The sequence below is a fragment of the Spermophilus citellus genome, assembly GCF_964194105.1.
Source record: "Spermophilus citellus genome assembly, chromosome: 14".
NCBI lineage: Eukaryota > Metazoa > Chordata > Mammalia > Rodentia > Sciuridae > Spermophilus > Spermophilus citellus.
This window is the reverse complement of record NC_138194.1, coordinates 66,475,061-66,493,489: the sequence shown is the minus strand read 5'-3', so window position 1 is coordinate 66,493,489 and position 18,429 is coordinate 66,475,061. Positions and strand designations below refer to the sequence as shown.

At 40.0% G+C, this 18,429-nt stretch overlaps 1 protein-coding gene across 4 annotated transcripts in view; it reads right to left on the bottom strand.

The window, feature by feature from the left end:
• The window catches only part of MTDH (metadherin), a 63,935-nt gene extending 57,173 nt beyond the window's left edge, over positions 1-6,762 (bottom strand). For 2 of the 4 annotated variants that reach the window (XM_081266856.1, XM_081266858.1), the window contains exon 1: positions 6,058-6,762. In XM_081266856.1, coding sequence (XP_081122982.1) covers positions 6,058-6,438 — 381 coding nt within the window. In that variant the 5' untranslated portion in view covers positions 6,439-6,762. The remainder of the gene's footprint in view (positions 1-6,057) is intronic. The other 2 variants (XM_081266857.1, XM_081266859.1) reach the window with 2 other exon arrangements.
• Positions 6,763-18,429: the final 11,667 nt, after the last annotated feature.

Here is an 18,429-nt window from a genome sequence, read left to right as displayed (position 1 = left end):
AGATGTTAAGAACTGGAGGCAGTCAAGGGATGGTTACTGCAGAAGCTGATGAGCTAAGGTGACAGTAGCAAGACAGAGAAGTCAGACTGAATATATTATGAAGATAAAACTGATGGTACTTTGTTTATGGATTAGACACAAAGTTAAAAAAAGGTTAAAATCAAGGATGATTCAAAACGCTTGAATATGGGTATAATTTACCACTTAAAGAAATGGGGAAGACTTGGGGAGGACAGGAAACATTTGTTATGAGGATGTTGAAGTTTGATATAAATGTCAAAATTCAAACTACAGAAAAGTATACATTAGACATGAGGTTCTGGAGATGAGAAGAAGAGTTCAAATACAGATAGGGACTAATAAAGGTCGATCTCACTATTCATAGATTCTGCATTGGTGATTTTTGCCTACTCACTAAAATTTGTAACCACAAAAACCAATACTTGCTGTCATTTGAGAACATGCTGCAAATAATTTGCATTGCCCTACAGACAATTCCTAGCTAAGGTCAAGGTAATATTCCACCTTCAAATTTCAGTTCTCATATTTATATTTATTTTTTAGGTGGTGCTGGGGATTGAACCCAGGGCCTTGCTAGGCAAGCACTCTACCAACTGAGCTATATGCCCAGCCCCAGCAGTTCTCATAAATAAGTGTCCTTTTTGAAGTCTATTTAAAGTCATATATTTTGCATTTTTAAGCTTTTTTTTTTTTTTGGGGGGGGGGCAATTCTGTTTAAAATGGCCCCCAATTATAGTGCTGTTTAATGTTCCGAAGTGATTTACAAGAAGGATGCAATGTACCTTACAGAAAATATGCATGAGTTCTGGTACTGCTGGTCATGGGTTCAATGTTAATGAATCAAGTTTATTAAATAAGGTGTCTTTAAACAGAAGCATACATAAAGCAAGACTATGTATTAATTGGTTGTTGATAATATTGTTATACAGGCTTCAGGAATCTAACCTTGCATTTTCTCTGAGTTCTAGTCAGTACTCAATAATTGAATGTTTGCAGAGACTTCATTGAACATAACTATGTAAATAATAAGATTCAACTATTGATCTGTTCCATTGCTGATTATAAAGTACCTCCTATATGTGTAACCACTATCAATGTGCTCTATGCTGCCAAAATGCACAATGAGGAGATATTTAGATACTTGCTGAATGATTACAGATACATGTGAAAGGGGAGTATCAGGCCATTTTGATTTAACAACATGGCAACAGCTTCTGCTAAATACAGGATATATTGCTATATGTTCCAGAAACATACAACTGTAGCTGAAGAGCTAGGAAGACTTTAAAGTTGAGGTGGCACTGCAGCTGGGTCTTGAAGGAAAAGTAAAAATTGGTAGAAAGAAACAAAGGGCTTTTTCATAGACAAGAACAGAGGGAAGTGTAACTAAGCAGAATTCCTTCTTAGGGATAATGGTGAGAGACAAACCTAAGATAGGGTTAGATAATGAAGAGACTTGCTGCCATATCTTATACTATGGATTTTATTCAACATATGACAGAGGAACTTACTGAAAAGAGGTAAACATGAAAGTCAAATGATTAGGGCTGGACTTCAAAAGATTCAACTAGCATGAGTAGGTAGAAAAGTTTGGCAATAAAGACAGGAAGCAGGAAAACCAGTCAGGATACTGTTCGAACAGTCTACGCAAAAAGCAATAAAATTCCTAAAGTAGGGCACTGTCATTAAAACTGAAACAGAATTAATGACTAAAAGACATGGCATAGCACTAGAATAATTTATTGGATGTAGAAGGATGGACCTTTCAAAATCATAGCCAGATTAGGCAAACAACATCTCAAATGTAAAAATAAAAAGGCGGCTCATATGACTATTTATCTGGCATGATTAAAAATTGTATAGGGCTGGGGTTGTAGCACAGTGGTAGAGAGCTTGCCTGGCAAGTGTGAGGTCCTGTGTTCAACCTCTGCACTGCATCCAAATAAATAAATAAAATACAAGATCCATTAACAACTATTAAAAAAAAAGTTGTATAAATACTCTGGTGGGATATCTTACTATATCATACATTTAATAATAATTTTACTAGTGCCAAGTACTATGCACAGTTATATAGTAGCAAACAAGACAAAATACTACTGTTTATTAAGTTTCAAGATGCTGACAATTACACTACAGCAAATCTTCTTACATTAATATGTAAACAACTTGTTCACTAAAATAAATTTTCTTAAGTTGATTTTGTGAAAAATTCACGTTTCACTTTATTTACTGAGTGTCTAAAATCCACATTAAACTATGTATTATAAAAAATACATGGAAAAACTTATTCCTAAATATACCAAGAACTAATCCAGTGAAGTGTTCCCTTTTCTCACTTTAAAAGTGGAACATCTGCAATTCATACCCTAAAGGGCTTATGGCAAGACATTATTAGGGGATAAAAACCAAACTGATAAAAGAATTTTTAAAAATGTTCAGAATAGGTTGAAATTAATATAGATTTAAGAAGCTAAATACCACCTACTGTACAAATGAAGACAAACTATTACAGACAAATTTTGAAAAGGAGGATCCAAAAATTTGGAATGATTTAAAAGAAACTAAAAATAATGAAATTAGGGCTGAGGTTCTGGCTCAGTGGTTGAGCCCTTGCTTCGCATGCATGAGGCAATGGGTTTGGTCCTCAGCAACACACACACACAAAAATAAATAAACAATGAAATTTTAAAAAGAAAGATGAAAGTTAAATTACATTTAAGCAAAATGTCCTAAAGCAATATGAAATGTCCTTTCAAAGAAATCACAGTAGTTCTTATGTTATACTATGGATCCCAAAGCCCTATTCCAGTGTGTAAATTTTGGAATAGAGGAAATAGTACTGGGATCAAGGAACCCAGGGGTGCATACCACTCAGCTATACTTGCAGTCCCTTTTTTCAAGAGCGGCCCCGCCCCCCAGCCTAACTAAGTAGCCCAGCTGGCCTTAAACTTGCAATCCTCCTGCTGCATCCTCTAAAATAGTTAGGATGAGTAACTATTTGCAGGGTGCTATCACACCAGTTTGGCCAACACAACCAGACCCAGTCACAAAACACAAACAAGAACAAAATACAAAATTGTAACAACAACAACAACAACAAAAGCATATTTCCCTAGACCCAGGCTCAGAGATTTTGAATGTTTCAAATCTGTGGTAACACTCAGAGATCTATATCTATATATCTATATCTATATATAAAATGAGTATTCTAAGTTACTCTTATTACAAATAGCCAGGACACTTTGAGGACTCCTGCAGTGTTTTAACTCAACTAAGATCTTCAATTTATAAACAAGATAAGCTAAAAAGATAAGGTTAAACACGTTCCAAGTTTAGTGTTCCCCGTTCCTGCCAGGCTGGTAATTTGTCTTCCTCCAACCCTGGGCCTTTGTGGTATCTCAGGCCTGCCTCTCCCACTACCTGGCTCCTACCCCTTACCCACTTTAAAAGCCAACTTGTGATTAGGTATTTGGTGCCTACCTGGAATAATAGGGTCGTACTGTTAAGTTTTTTGAGTACAGTAGTCCCTTGGCATCCACAAGGGACTGGTTGGGATCTCTAACGATATCAAAATCTGCAGATGCAGTTCCTTACATAAAATGTAGTATTGCATATTACCTATACTCATCCTCACATTCTTTAAATCATCATTAGATTACATGTAAGGCTTAATACAATGTAAATGCTAAGTAAGTAGTGTTGTACTATATTGGTTAGTGAATAATTATAAGAGTCTATAGGTATTTAGCGCACGTATAATTTTATAAATTTAAAAATATATATTTTGCTCCCCAGTTGGTTGAATTCATGGATGCAGAACCCACTGTGTATCTTCTATAACTGAAATAAAGAACTCCCTGGAGAGAAAGAGAGCTTTTACTTTTGTATCCCCTTCAGAGTGACATAAAATATTGTATCTCTTTTTATTGCCTTTTATTTGTAGGTAGTACCTTGCTTTTTCTTCAAGTAAATCCTTAGAGTACACTGCAAGGTACATAATGAGTACTAAACAAAGGGTGGATTATACTTAGCCACATAAAGCAGTATTTTTCTGTGGATCATGCCTCACAATCAAATGTGAAACCAACAAATGTGATCCAATTTAGAATACTGTATCTCTTTTTACTGCCTTTTATTTGTAGGTAGTACCTTGGTAACATCTTCAACATTTTTTGATAAGTGAACATTTACTTTCTCACCCAATTAATATTTCACCATCCAGTCAGTGTCCCTGTTCTCCACTTCTCAAAGCCAATTCTAGGTTTATTTACTTATTTATTTCCCCCTTTCTTAACTCAAAAGAGGCAGTAAGCCCTAAATTGAATGTGCATTTTTCATAGTGTCAAATGTTCACCAATTTGTTCCTTCTTCAGATGAGTCATCTGAATGTTATGATGCACTTCAGATGGGCTCTTTGGAGCACCTGTCTCTCGCTTCAAGTCCATCTGAAATTCTAGATGTCCCAAATAGGGCCTTGAAATTTTCACAACCTGCCACATCTGCACAGGGTTTAGGATTAATACGTGTGGGTCCCCCCCCCCACACAAGATCACCTTCTTTACCATAGAGCCAGGTTCTTTAATTACATCATAACATTACTTTCTGGCAATCCTTGGTGCTCTCTGCATTTTTATTATGTTCCAAGTCAGTTCTATTTCTTTCTTCTCCCAAGTTGTGCCCTTTCTAGCTTTCATATATCTTGTACTTCCTAATCAGCAAGCAAAACATCAATGTTTAACCAGGCCTAATTGATTGTGACCTGTCACATCTCTAATATAGCCTTATTTTTGTATTGTTACCAACAATATTCTCATAAGTTTGAATTTACACTCCACTTCCCTCAATAACTTCTCTAAATCCATCCAATGGAATGAGTCTCCCACCCTCCAAACCTCATTAATACTTTGTTCACATCTCTGTTAGCACCTAGCAGTCTGCAATATTATAGTTATTTATGAATCGGTATCCTGTGATTGACTCTTAACTCCTATGTGCATACCTCATACTGCCAACCAAACACAACAGGGTGCACTTTTCATAGTAAGGATTACTGAATTATACTGAAAGGCAAAAATTAATTACGTGAATAAAAAAATAGGTTAAGAGATATTTCTAACTCTGCACGACCTCCATATTCTCAATGTGCTCAACTTGTAAAGCATTTTAAAAATATATGAAACTAAGAAAGATATAAAGGGGAAAACCACCAGAAAAATGGCAATAAAGAATGTACAAGTAAAACATGAAGGTATGACAAAAGGGATATGATGCCCTCTGCATTTCCACACGTGGTCCAGTAAATTGGTGCCTGAAACCCTCAACCTTCACCATTCTGCCCCGTCATCCCCTTTTACCCTATTTCAAAAACCTCCCACATCATGGAGTGCACAACAGTCCACTTCGCTTAACTTGCCTGAGCTCTTTCTCTTTGTGGCCAAATACCCCTGAAGAATATTGGGTAGCCGACTCTCACTTGCCTTGTTTCTGTTCTGGCCTCCCTTGGCCCAACTCACCAGACCAAGAGTGGGCAACCATTTCCCTTTAAAGTCCCAACTAAAATGGAAGCGGGTCTAGATCTGGACACCCTTAATCCTCTGTAAGCCCGAGTTTTTAGGTCACCGAATTTCTGGCTACGGTCTTAGTGTGACTTGAGAGCGATCTTCCAGGTGTACTCTTTGCACAACTTCCCAACACCGCCTTTAAGGTCCCATTACCCTCCACGTGCAGCGTACCCTTAAGGTAGGCCTTAAGGTAAGGTATGTTATTCTAGTGTCAAGGTTCCTGAAGGTGGTTTGACCTCTGGGTACTCTTGTTTATACTTAACTCAGAGCATCTAACTTCCTTCCTGGAAACTGGGCTTCTCTACCCGCCCTTATACCTCCGGAGTTTCCCCTACTCCCCAAAGTAACATGCCCGCCTATCACCTATTCCTCCACTTTGGCAGATCTGTCGCTCCCCGGCTGGAGCTCGGCCCTCCCCTCGCTCAAAGGTCGCAGCGCCGGCACGCTGTACCAGTCCCTCATCCCGACTCACTTTGGGCTTCTCGGGCAGCTTCTTCCGGTTCTTCTTCTTTTGCTCCTCGCCTCGGAGATTCTTTAGCAAGGTTGGGTCGTCAGGGGCTGAAGCTGGCGCGGCTGCCGCCTCCTCCCGCTTGCGGGGCGGGCTCCTCCGCTTCTTGCGGGCGCCGGCGCAAGCTGCGGCCCAGCCATAGCCCAGTAGGAAGAGCAGCAGCAGCCCGAGTGCGCCGGTGCCTACCAGGATCACCCAGCCCGGGTACCGCTTCGGCTCCAGCCCCAGGTCTAGGCCCAGCTCCGTGCGCAGGAAGCCTAGGCCGACCGACAGCATTTCCCGCAGCCGGGCCGAGCCCTCCTCGGCCTGCTGGGCCAGCTCGTCCTGCCAGCTTCGTGCAGCCATCTTCCCTCCCGTCAGGGGGACTTGAAGGATGACGCTGGGCGCAAAGACGCCGTGGAAGAGTCAAAGGAAGCGACGATTGCCGGGCCACCTCAGGCCGAGCGCATCGCGGCCGCTCCTCGCGCCGGAGCCGGCGATCGGCCGCTGCCGCCGCGGGGAGGACAGAGGGGCTCCCAGGTTCCCCCTATCAGCCTCACTCCGCCGCCGCCGCCAGGAGGAGAGCGGGGCGAAGGGAGGGAGTGTCTCCAGTGGCGACCGCTAAGCGGCGTCTCGGCGCTAGCGCCAGGCCCCGCTGTCCTCCCTCGGCGGAACAATGGCGGCTCCGGCCGCGATCCACGCCGCGCGCGGGGATGGCCGCGGGTCACGTGGGCGCGGTGGGCGGGGCGTGGGTGTCACGTGGGCGCGGGAGGGGCTGGGCGGGAAGAGAACCGTGGCGCGAAGGCGTGGCGGTGGCGGGTACCGGCCCGGCGGAGAAGTGGAACCTAGGGATTGGTGACCCGGGATTGGGGGCTGGAAGACTTAATTGGAGGAAGCCCCGCAGGTGGGCCGGTAACACCGAGATAGACGGGATGCTCTGAATGAGTGCAATGGAAGGGTGCTCTTGGAGGGCGGGCCCGGGGAGAATGGTGAAGAGCGAGGAACCCGAGCACGGGGTCTGGGTAAAATTCTCTTTGGGTAGAGGTGTAGGGCTTTTCATTCTTATTTTTCTTTTCTTTTCCTTTTCTCTTTCTTTCTTTTCTTTTTTTTTCTTTCTTTCTTTTTCTTTCTTTCTTTCTTTTTTTTTTTTTTTGGAGTGATGTTGAAATGAAAGCGCCTTTTTCTTCCTTAGGTCACCAGTCAGCTAGATGCTTCCAGAGTGCATTCAGTGGAGTCGGAAGCCAGGCACCCACCCCTCCTCCTAGGGTGAAGCTGGGTTTAATTCACCAAGTGGATATTTATCTTCGGGCCAACTGTTAATATTGAGTGTCTGCCCTCTGCTAGCCGTTCTAGGGCGTGTTTGCGTTGTTGAGCTCATTCAGTCGTGCTGTTTTTAGTATCCAGAATAAAAAATTCTGAAAGCCTGTGGGCGGTACTATTATTTTGCTGCTCATTTGTAACTTTCTATAAGAAATAATGAGAGGAAGCTCATTAGATTGTGTTTACATGTAGAGGTAGCTTCCTCCTTACGTTTTATTTTAAGGTTTTTAAAAACGCGTTAAAAGGAGTTTTAAAAATTCTATTTTTGTTTGCTCTGTTGACCAACTGTGAGATGTAGCATTAGAAGGGAATGAATTGCCTTTTCAGATTTTAATTACAAAGATGTTTGGGGACTGCCTTAGGGTGTTTAAATTTCATTTTTTCTGTAAGAAAACTTAATGTTTTAGCATTAAATGATCATTAGTATGTAAACAAGTGAACTAAGTACAAGAACCCAATGCCAAAAATATGTCAAGTATTTTGACCTACTTTTTAGCAGTTGTAGCATGTTGTGATTAGTGGGTGGAAGGGAGTTTTGTAATAATAAAAATAAACTTCTGCTAAACTTTATGTAGGCTTATAATTAAATGCTGTAAATTATAAAGTCAGAAACTTAGAAGGTGTCATTGGAATCTGCTTAAGCTCTAAAAGTTAACAAATTCCATTCATATTTTTGAAAAAAGATTTACAATCTTACATATTTGTTATGGTTCCAGACATGAAGGGTCATGATTTCCTCAGAAGTTCCGCTGGCCAGTCTAGATTTAACTCCTGTGAATTTATAGATTAAACTTACAATAATAGTAGTGAAGTATGCCACTCCTAAATCATTTTTTTTGGTAACTGTAATCTTAAAAATAGGAAACAAATGTTTCCTGTATTTGATAATACAAATATACTCATTTTTAAGTTTCTCCTCATCTTTCCATGTATTTATATTTTGAAAAGAAAAATGGGGTCATCTGCTGTTTACTGTTTTCCACTTAATTTTCCACATGAGCATTCATATCAATTAATAAAAATCATCTGATAAAGCCTACCAAGAACTCTGCTGCTGCAGTCACACAAAGTTATGTTTATTGATTTGCAGAGGGATTAAAATTTAGGTAAAATTTTAAAAGAAACCATGTTTTGAAAGACCGAAAGCAAAGCAGAGTTGTATGTAATATTAAGTTAATACCAACTCTGGTCTAAGTAGACTGGGAATCCCTTCTGAATGGTAAAGTTGAGATAAATGTAAAATATATCTGAAACCAAACATGGGTTGGAAATAAGGACTGCTTTTTCTGGAAGTGGCCCATAAAAGGGAATACCACTCAGCTATAAAAAGGAATGAACTATAAATACATGGAACAACATGAATGAATCTCAATTATGCTGAATGAAAGAATCTAGGATCTCTCCCTCACTGCCCCTCCCCCTCCAAAGAACATATTGTATGTTTCCATTTATGTAAAATTAGAACATGCAAAATAATCCTTGGTGACAGAAAGCCAATAAGTGGTTAGTTGGGGATGCTAGGTGAGAACAAAAAGGTGGGAGGGAGAGGTACTAGGAGTACCAGGAAACTTGGGATGATTAATATGTTCATTATCTTGATTGTGGTGATGATTTTGAAGCCAGAATTAAAAAACAGGTAGTTAGCCTAGATTGATAAATCAGGCCAGATTGTAGAAAACAGACCAAACCGGTTTGGGTCCAAATGTTGGAAATTGTGCTCTTGGGAGATTGGCCTATACTGCCCATCCTAAAGAATTGTTAATGAAGCAACTTCTGAGCAGACTGGAGTTGGAACTGCTAATTCTCCCTAGGCCCCCTTTCCTACCCAGACCACTCCTTCCTGACCCCTCTACCTTTTGGCCATCCCATGCAGTATCTCCTGGGCCTAGTCATATAGATATGCAGAAGGGAGAGAGAGAAGGGGGAGAAGAAAGCCGGAGAACAAAGAAAACCTAGGACAGATAAAAAGGCAGAACACCCTCACTTCTGGGGATACCAGCTATGGTCCCCTTCTCCCTCCCAGGAGAAGTGGCCCTTTTTTAAATAAACCCTGCTTTATATGCTTGCCTCTCAGTGCTTCTCTAATGGTATACTTCAATATGTGAGGAAGCAGGACTCATCACCAGTAACAGATGGTATCAGTTTTACAGTTGTATATGTATTTTAAAACTTTACCAAAGTACCAAATTGTGTACTTTAAGTATTATAGTTTATATTAACTATATTTCAAAAAAGCAGTTCAAAAAATTTTTTAAATGATTCATATGAGTTGGTGCTGATGGGATTTCAAACAAGTTATTTTTGCTGATACATGATTTTAAAGAACATGATTTCTCAATACTATAACCTTGATGTTATAATTATAACCAAAGCAGGTTTTTTTTAAACAGTTTTCTCAATAAATAAAGTATCATTTTTAATGCAAAGATACTGCATTGTTTGTCTCTACTATAATTTAACATACTTTAATTTTAGATAGTTTTTTGTTTGTTTGTATTTTTTAACAGATTTTATTTTGCCATCAAATGTAATCCTGTCATGGATATTCTGTAACTAAATCTATGACTATTATTCATTATTTCTTTAAGATAGAATCCTGGCACTGTAATGCCTAAGTCATAGCCCACAACATATGTGTTAAATACGTTCAGTTTTAAGGGACCTGAAAAAAGTGCTACTTAATGCCACTCATTTTATTGACAAGAAGATTTAGTGTCAAACCCTAGAATCAGAATGATTGAGCTTAGACTAGAATCCAGACTTCCCATTGCTTTCCTCCTCTTTTTCAGTATGCAGTCAGGTCTTGGAGTTAGTGCATGTATTAGTTTGCTACAACAATCATAACAAAATACCACAGAATAAGCCAGGCTTTAAGGTACATATCTGTGATCCTAGCTACTTCAGGCAGCTGAGGCAGGAGGATCCCAAGTTTGGGGCCATCCTGGGCAATTTACGAAAACTGTATCAAAAGAAAGGGCTGGTGATATAGCTCAGTGGTAGAAGGCCCCTGGATCCAGTTCTCAGTACTGAATAAAATAAAATAAATTTTAAGAAGGGGCCAGGGATGTTGCTCAGTGGCAGAGTCCTCTGGGTTCAGTCCCCAGTATTGCAAAGGAAAACAACAACAACAACAAAATGGACCAGGTTGCTTAAACAGCTAAAGTTTATTTTCTCTCAGTTCTGGAAATCCAATATCAAGCATGGTTGGCAGCAAGTGAACTTTCATTATTTCTTCTCATAAGGACACCAATTTTATAAAATCAGAATCCCATTTAACCCTAATTACTTCTATAAAAGTTCTCTGTCCAAATAGAATCACATTGGGGTTAGGGATTCAGCATACAGATTTTGTGAGAAATAGAAACATTCAGACCATAGCAGTGTGGGAAGCCAACTTCCACACAAGCAGCCTTTGTTTGAAGACAGATGAACAAAAATTGTTGATTTGCATCTTCAAAATGTAGATTCTTGCCATTATAAACTGCTGGGTCACAGAATTAAATACCTAGGAGGATAATTTTACAGCAAAGCAGGGATCTGTAGTTTAGTGAACCAAAAATTTGGAAGTAATGTGAGGAAAGGGTCATCCTCAGAATAAATAATAATTATTAAACAAGGAAATTATCCTAAAAGATAGTTTATGTATGTTTCTAAGTCTTCTAAGAGATCAGACAATATGGTTAGAACTTGTGTGGAACTAAAAACTGGAATTTATCAATCCTACCTCACTGGAACATCAGGGTGGGGGCCATGGGAAGCAAAAAATCTATCCAAGTGATGACTAGGAAAAGTGTGATATATTCATTCAGGGAATGCCATACAGCAATAACAGTACCAAAAAACGCTTACATTTTGATACCATGCTTTGAAAATTTATAAAACAAGTTTATACATATGTATTGAAAATGTAAAATCGTACGCAGAAATAACACCAAATAATTTCTAGTGATGAAGGGAGAAAAATGGGATTGGGGGATTGGTGTGGAGTATTCAGGGGGCTACAGATGTTTCTGCAATGTTTTATTCCTCCAGCTAGGTTATGGGTACAAAGGTGTTTATATGATTCTAACAAAAAAATTATATATATTATATTATACACATATGGAGAGAGAGAGAGAGACAAATGTAGTAAGTCGTGTGGAATCTAGGCAAAGTAATGGTATCTCCCTTGACTATACAGTTACTGATTTACTATAATCTTATAGTGAGAAAATGAGTATTGGGTAATCTTAACTCCATAATTAACCTCTTAAAATCATTTAACCCCATTTGACCTGATTTCATTGTCAACATATCACATTTAGTAATATGAGTTCTCACCTGGATTTTGCTACATAAGAGAATGGGTCGAAGAGCTGACTTAGGAAATCAGATCCTCTTAGCAGTCACTAAGGCAATTCATGCATTCTCAGCTGAGCTGTACGGCTCCCATGGGGTTGAAAATTACTGGTTCTTGGAAGTAAAACAAAAATTGTATAAAGTTGACATACATTGTATATACTAATAAAATTCAGGTAGGCATTGGGGGGAAAAAGTCTAAATAACCTCTTTTTTTTTTTTAAGAGAGAGAGAGAGAATTTCAATATTTATTTTTTAGTTTTCAGCGGACACAACATCTTTGTATGTGGTGCTGAGGATCGAACCCAGGCCTCACGCATGCCAGGCGAGCGCGCTACCACCACATCCCCAGCCCTAAATAACCTCTTTCAGTGTTGAGAAACTCACAATCTGTTTGTGAGTCAATTTACACTCCTGTGTTATGGTTAACTGGGCTCCTGGATCATTTATTCAAGCATTCCTTCACTAGATTTTATTAAATCTCAATGCTTTACTTTAAATACGGTATCTGTCCTCAAAAGTCTCAAAATCAAAATTAACACTTTTTAAAAGAAAAAAAAAAAACCAAAAACCTGAAAACTTAGGGCTGGGAATGTGGCTCAAGCGGTAGTGCGCTCGCCTGGCATGCGTGTGGCCCAGGTTCGATCCTCAGCACCACATACCAACAAAGATGTTGTGTCCGCCGAAAACTAAAAAATAAATATTAAAATTCTCTCTCTCTCTCTCTCTCTCTCTCTCTCTCTCTCTCTCTCTCTCTCTCTCTGTCTCTCTCTCTCTCTCTCCCTCCTCTCTCACTCTCTCTTTAAAAAAAAAAAAACCTGAAAACTTAGTGAAGATATAGCCCTTGCTTAATACAAGGGAATATGGCTAAAGTCAATTGCTTTGAGCTTGGAGATTGTAGTGATTGCTGTAATACACCCCTCCATTCCCCTTCAGGAATGAAGACCTTATTCCTCAACGCCAGGTGTATTTCCAGAAGACATCTCTTAGCTGTCATTCATTTGGGGACATTCCTCATCCAAGGTCATGTTTCCTTCAGGGAGACCTGGCATTCACTGACTCTTCAGCCTCCGGGATGGGGTATAAGTTCTAGCCTTGCCCCAACTTGGAATAGTTCCAAGGATGTTCCCCATCCCAGAACAATTTATGGGTTTGGCTGAGGAAGGTTGGTACTGCATCTTGACTCAATTTGCCATCTGCCCAATCCTTCGACCTTCTCTTTCCACTGGTTCTAAGACCACTTCCAATTACATGTCTTCAGGCTGATTTGTCTCAAAGGCAGCTTCCCAGATGACCAACCTGTAATAGGGATGAGAATGAGGTATCTACAAAGTATTTGATATCATTAAGGAGAGAGATTATTTCTGCATAGATATAGTGGAACACTAGGTGTAGTATGTTTTTAGGTTGAGTTTTAAAGAATGAGTTAGGCTATTGCTAAGAAGAGAGACTCATGAGGATGGAGAGGAATTTGTAGGCATGAGGGCCAGCAAAGTGGAGGACTGGGGATATGATAGAACATGGTATATTCTCACTCTCTCTGCTTCTTGGTGGCCATATTCCCAACTGCTTTCCGCCACTACACCCTTCCACCATTATCTTCTGTCACCTCCGGCCCAGAGCAATGGAGTTGGCTGTCTATGGACTAAGACTTCTGAAACCACATTTTGACTGTTAATCAGGACTAGATCTTCTAAGAATGTGCAAGTTGGGTTATAGTTCAGTGGTAGAGTGCTTGCCTAGCACGTGTGAGGCACTAGGTTTGATCCTCTGCACCACATAAAAATGAAATAAAGATATTGTGTCTACCACCTACAATTAAAAAATAAATATTAATTATACATTATTCAATATTCACATTCATTAATCCCACAGAATCCTCACACCAAGGCTCTGGGGGAGTTTTCCTTTTACAGATGAAGAAATGGAAGTTCAAAGAAATTAAGTCCAAATGTAAACAGTAAGAATTTAAAAAACCTCCTTGTAGGACCGTTGACTAGGTGTTCTCCGTAGGTACCCTTGCAAACCTCCAGGAACACTGGTTGAGTCTGAGTAAAAGCTCCCCTCTCCCACCAGAAATATGCCACTCCTCATTCTCACTAGAAAATGAAGGCTTTTCTCTTTGGAGTTGACCCCTGGCACAGTGGAGGGCTGGAGGGAGGTGATGTTCTGAAGCTAAGGAGGGACTAAGGACCTTCATACTAAGTGAGGACCCCAGTGCCCTTCCCCTATTTGGCTACCAGAAGGATGACAAATGCCCATCTATACAGGACTCTGGAGCTTTTGCCTATGGGGAAACTGCCCTATTCTAGGAAAGAGACTGACAGATGTTTGGGAATTCTCCACCTCCCAAACTGGGCATCTGCTCTATTTTGTTCCTGATGGTGAAGCCCACAATGTAGGGAATCCCTTCCACACACAAGTGCATCATTCTGATCATAAACTACCATGGATATCCACTACACATTTGAGAAAAAGTCCCTAAAGACACCATTGGGAGGGCTTTTTAGAATGAGAAGTCTCAACATTTTTATCACCATTGCACTTTCATTAGAAAGCTACTAGAGGATGGGCTTCTCTGAAGTAAGAGATTAAATCAAGAGGAAAGCTGCTAAGAAAGAAGGAATCCAACACAAAAGAAAGGGGAAGAGAATTCCCAAATGTGGATGTATTAACAGGGTTAGAAAGCAACTCAGGCAGGTAGAAGCAGGAATTCCAAGGATTCTAGGAAGGCTGTCTCCTAGAAAAACAAGAAACCAATTGACACACACATAGAGAGGGGTTTATTCTTCTTTTTGTTTGTTTGTTTGTTTTAGTTGTCAATGGACCTTTATTTTACTTATTGGTACTGGTGCTGAGAATCAAACCCAGTGCCTCACACATGGTAGGCAAGTGCTCTGCAACTGAGCCACAACCCCAGCCTGAGAGGGGTTTATACTTCTTTTAGAGCGCTTGAAATGAATTAGTGATAAATATATAGAAAAACAGTAGGTAAAAAAAATGCAGTTATTGAATGCTAGAGAAAAAGAAACTTGTACAAGAGAAGGAAAGTAACCAAAGTATATTACATGGCTCAGCTGTGAATAATATATAGAGAATAGCATACATAAGGAAATACTGTGATGTCATTTTTTTTTTTTTCAGGGAATGAGGGTAGATGATGTGCCTGTGTGTAAGAAACCTGAGTTCCCATCTTTCATCGGAGTGAAAGCACAATAACTAAAGCTGAAAATTAGGGCTGGGGATGTGGCTCAAGCGGTAGCGTGCTCGCCTGGCATGCGTGCGTCCTGGGTTCGATCCTCAGCACCACATACAAACAAAGATGTTGTGTCCGCCGAAAACTAAAAAATAAATACTCTCTCTCTTTAAAAAAAAATGCTGAAAATTATACATAGTTATATAAGTATGTTATTTAGCCATAGGATGTAAATATAAGAAACAGCAGCAAGAATAATGAACAGAAATTGTCTATGGACAAGTTTGGGCTGGAAGAATGATATAGGGACTTCCATTTTTTAAAGAACTGTTTAGCTGTCTAATTTGTGAATGTGTATTGCTGGACATGAAATTAAAAAATTAAATTTAATAAAAAAAACATGGCAAGTCTGCATTATGGTGAACATTGGTGTGTAAGTAATGGTAAGTTCATAAGATTTGGTGAGGGACTGAAGAAGAGAGCACTGTTAAGAATGACTCCAGGTTCTCACTTCCAATTGGACGGAAGGTGGTACCATGCACTGAAATGGGGAATATAGGGAAAGAATTAAGTTTTATGAGCCAAGATTGGTTTTGCATACATTGATTTTGAGAAATATGAAATATCCAGATGCAGATTCCAAATAGGCAGACAGATACAATGGTGCAGATCCCAGAGGAGAGATCAGAGTTGGAGGTACCTGTTGGTTTCCTTGCTCCAGCTTTTCATGCCTCAATCTTTTGATGCTCTCCATAGTCCTAGCTCCTGGCACTTGTTCTTCTCTGTGCATCCAGTTTATTTTCTTGCTTTTCCTAATTACTGCTCATTTTACTTATTTCAGGGGAAATGTCATTTTCTCTCAAAAGGTGTGCCTAAACCCTAGATCAGGTCACTTCCTCATGTTATATATTTTCATAGCACTTTTCATCATATTTGTCAGAATTGTGATTTCACCTTTATTCATGTAATTATTTTCTGTTTCCTGATCATAATTTCCATGAGTACAGGAACTGTGTCTATTTTTGCTCACTCTTATACTATACCCTATACCTATCATAATACCTAGTTCATAATAGGTGCTAATAACATGGCTAAAAAGACTAATAACTACTTACACATGGAACAAAGACATATCACTAATTGAAGGCATCAGTATTTTGTGGAAGAAAGACTACCATGCTGCCCAGTGATCCTTGAAGCCTAATATCTTTGTGTAATCCCCACCCCTTGAGAATGAGGGACCTGTGACTTCCTTCTAATCAATAGAATATGGCAAAAGGGGATGGAATCACTTCCATGGTTATGCTCCATATGACTGTAGCCCCCATCTAGCTGGTAGACTATTTTTTCCTTCCCTTGTTGGCTTTGGTGAAATAAGCTTCCATGAGGAAAGGCCCATATGGCAAGAAACTGATGGTGGCCTCCTGCCAGTTGCCTTCAAGAAAGCAAGACCCCTCAGGGAGAAATGAAAGACAGAGACCAGGCAAAGATACATACGAGAGAGTTTATTTGTCAGAGCTGATAAAAAAACAGGCTTGGGGTCTGGGACTTTTATGGGGCAGGCACAGGGATTAGAGCCGGTGGGGTCCTAATATGGGCAGTTAAGGATGGAGTTAGTATGAGGGAGTGGTGAGCCTTTCTCAGAAATGTCCTTGGGCAGGAAAGCAAAATTTTTCTTAAAATGGCGGCGGTCACTTAAGATGGCCGTCCAGATGCTAAGCCAGGGCCTTACATATAGTTGCTTTCCTTTTCCTGTATCAACATTGTATGTTGGGTATCTAGGAGGAAGAAAACTGTCTCTGGTTTGCAGGTCCATAGATTTGTGAAGAATTGTGCTACAGGAGGTGTAGTTAAACTGCATGTAAAGTGTCTCAGCCATATTTCAGCTTGCTTGCTTGCTTGATTTTTTGGGTGGGTGCGGAGTACCAGGGATTGAACTCAGAGGCACTCAAGTACTGAGCCACATCCCCAGCCCTATTTTGCATTTTATTTAGAGACAGGTTCTCACTGAGTTGCTTAGTGCCTTACCATTGCTGAGGCTGGCTTTGAACTCCAAGCCACTGGAGTTACAGACGTGTACTAACGTGCCCACACTTGTTTGATTTTGAGACAGGGTCTCCCTAACCTTGTTGCCTATATTGCCCAGCCGGCCTCTGCACCATGGCAATTTGCCTCATCAAAACCATCAAGGATGAATGTCTGCTAGCCACACAGAATCTTTTGTAATCTGATCACACAAGTAATATTCCCTCAATGTTGAAGTATTCTATTGGTTAAAAGCAAGTTACTCGCCCACTTCTGCAGCACATACACTGAAATTGGAACGATATAGAGAAGATTAGCATGGCCCCTACGCAGATGACTCGCAAATTCGTGAAGCGTTCCATATTTTAAAATCACATACTGGGAAAATCACTTGCATAAGACTAAAGAAATTTTGACATTATTTCACTGCTATCATTCTCCCATTTATTAATTTTGTATGAGTTAATTCACACTACTGAAACACATGTGGCAACAGAAAAGACTGTTTTGTTCTTTGAAATACTTTACAGAATACATTATCCCTGGAATCCTTAGTGCCTAATGGCATTTTGGGTTGCCTTTAAAGTAACATATTTTTTCCTGCAATCCTCCTAATGCTTCTCCATATTTCTTTTATTTTTTTCTCTATACAGTAAGGAAAAACCATGTTTGATTTAGTTAGGATTTGTTTTTCAGCTGCACACAGAAACCCAAACTAAAGTGGCTTAAACAGGGTAGGTATTAAATTTTCTCACATAAAAGAAATCTAAACTGGGCACAGTGGGGCACACATGTAATCCCAGCAGCTTGGGAGGCTGAGGCAGGAGGATCACGAGTTTAAAGCCAGTCTCTGCAAAAGCAAGGCACTAAGCAACTCAGTGAGAACCTGCCTCTAAAAAAAATACAAAATAGGGCTGGGGATGTGGCTCAGTGGTCGAGTGCCCCTGAGTCCAATCCCTGGTATCTGCCTCCCCCCCACTCCCCCCACCCCCCGAAAAAAAAGAAAGGAGGGAGAATGGACATTGTGAGGCAATCAGCATTCTCTGCTCCACTGTTATTCAGTGTATTCAATTTGAACTGAACCAGATACCAGAAAATGTGTTAAGTGTTGGGGAATCCAAAAATATGTAAAGGGCCTGGGGTTGTGGCTCAGTGGCAGAGAGCTTGCCTAGCATGTGTGAGGTACTGTGTTAGATCTAGATCCCCGGCACTACATAAAAAATAAGATAAGGGCTGGGGATGTGGCTCAAGCGGTAGCGCTATCGCCTGGCATGCATAATTGGACAAATATACAAAAGAGAAATCACATAATCATTATATTATGGTTTATAATATAAGGGGGAAAAACTGAAAGAAAAGTAAAGGGATGATTGAATATATTGTAACATATACAAGGATAAGAATATTATGTAGCCATTAAAGAATATGATATATATCCATGCATATCAATTATTCAGTGATACAGAAGGCCAAAATGC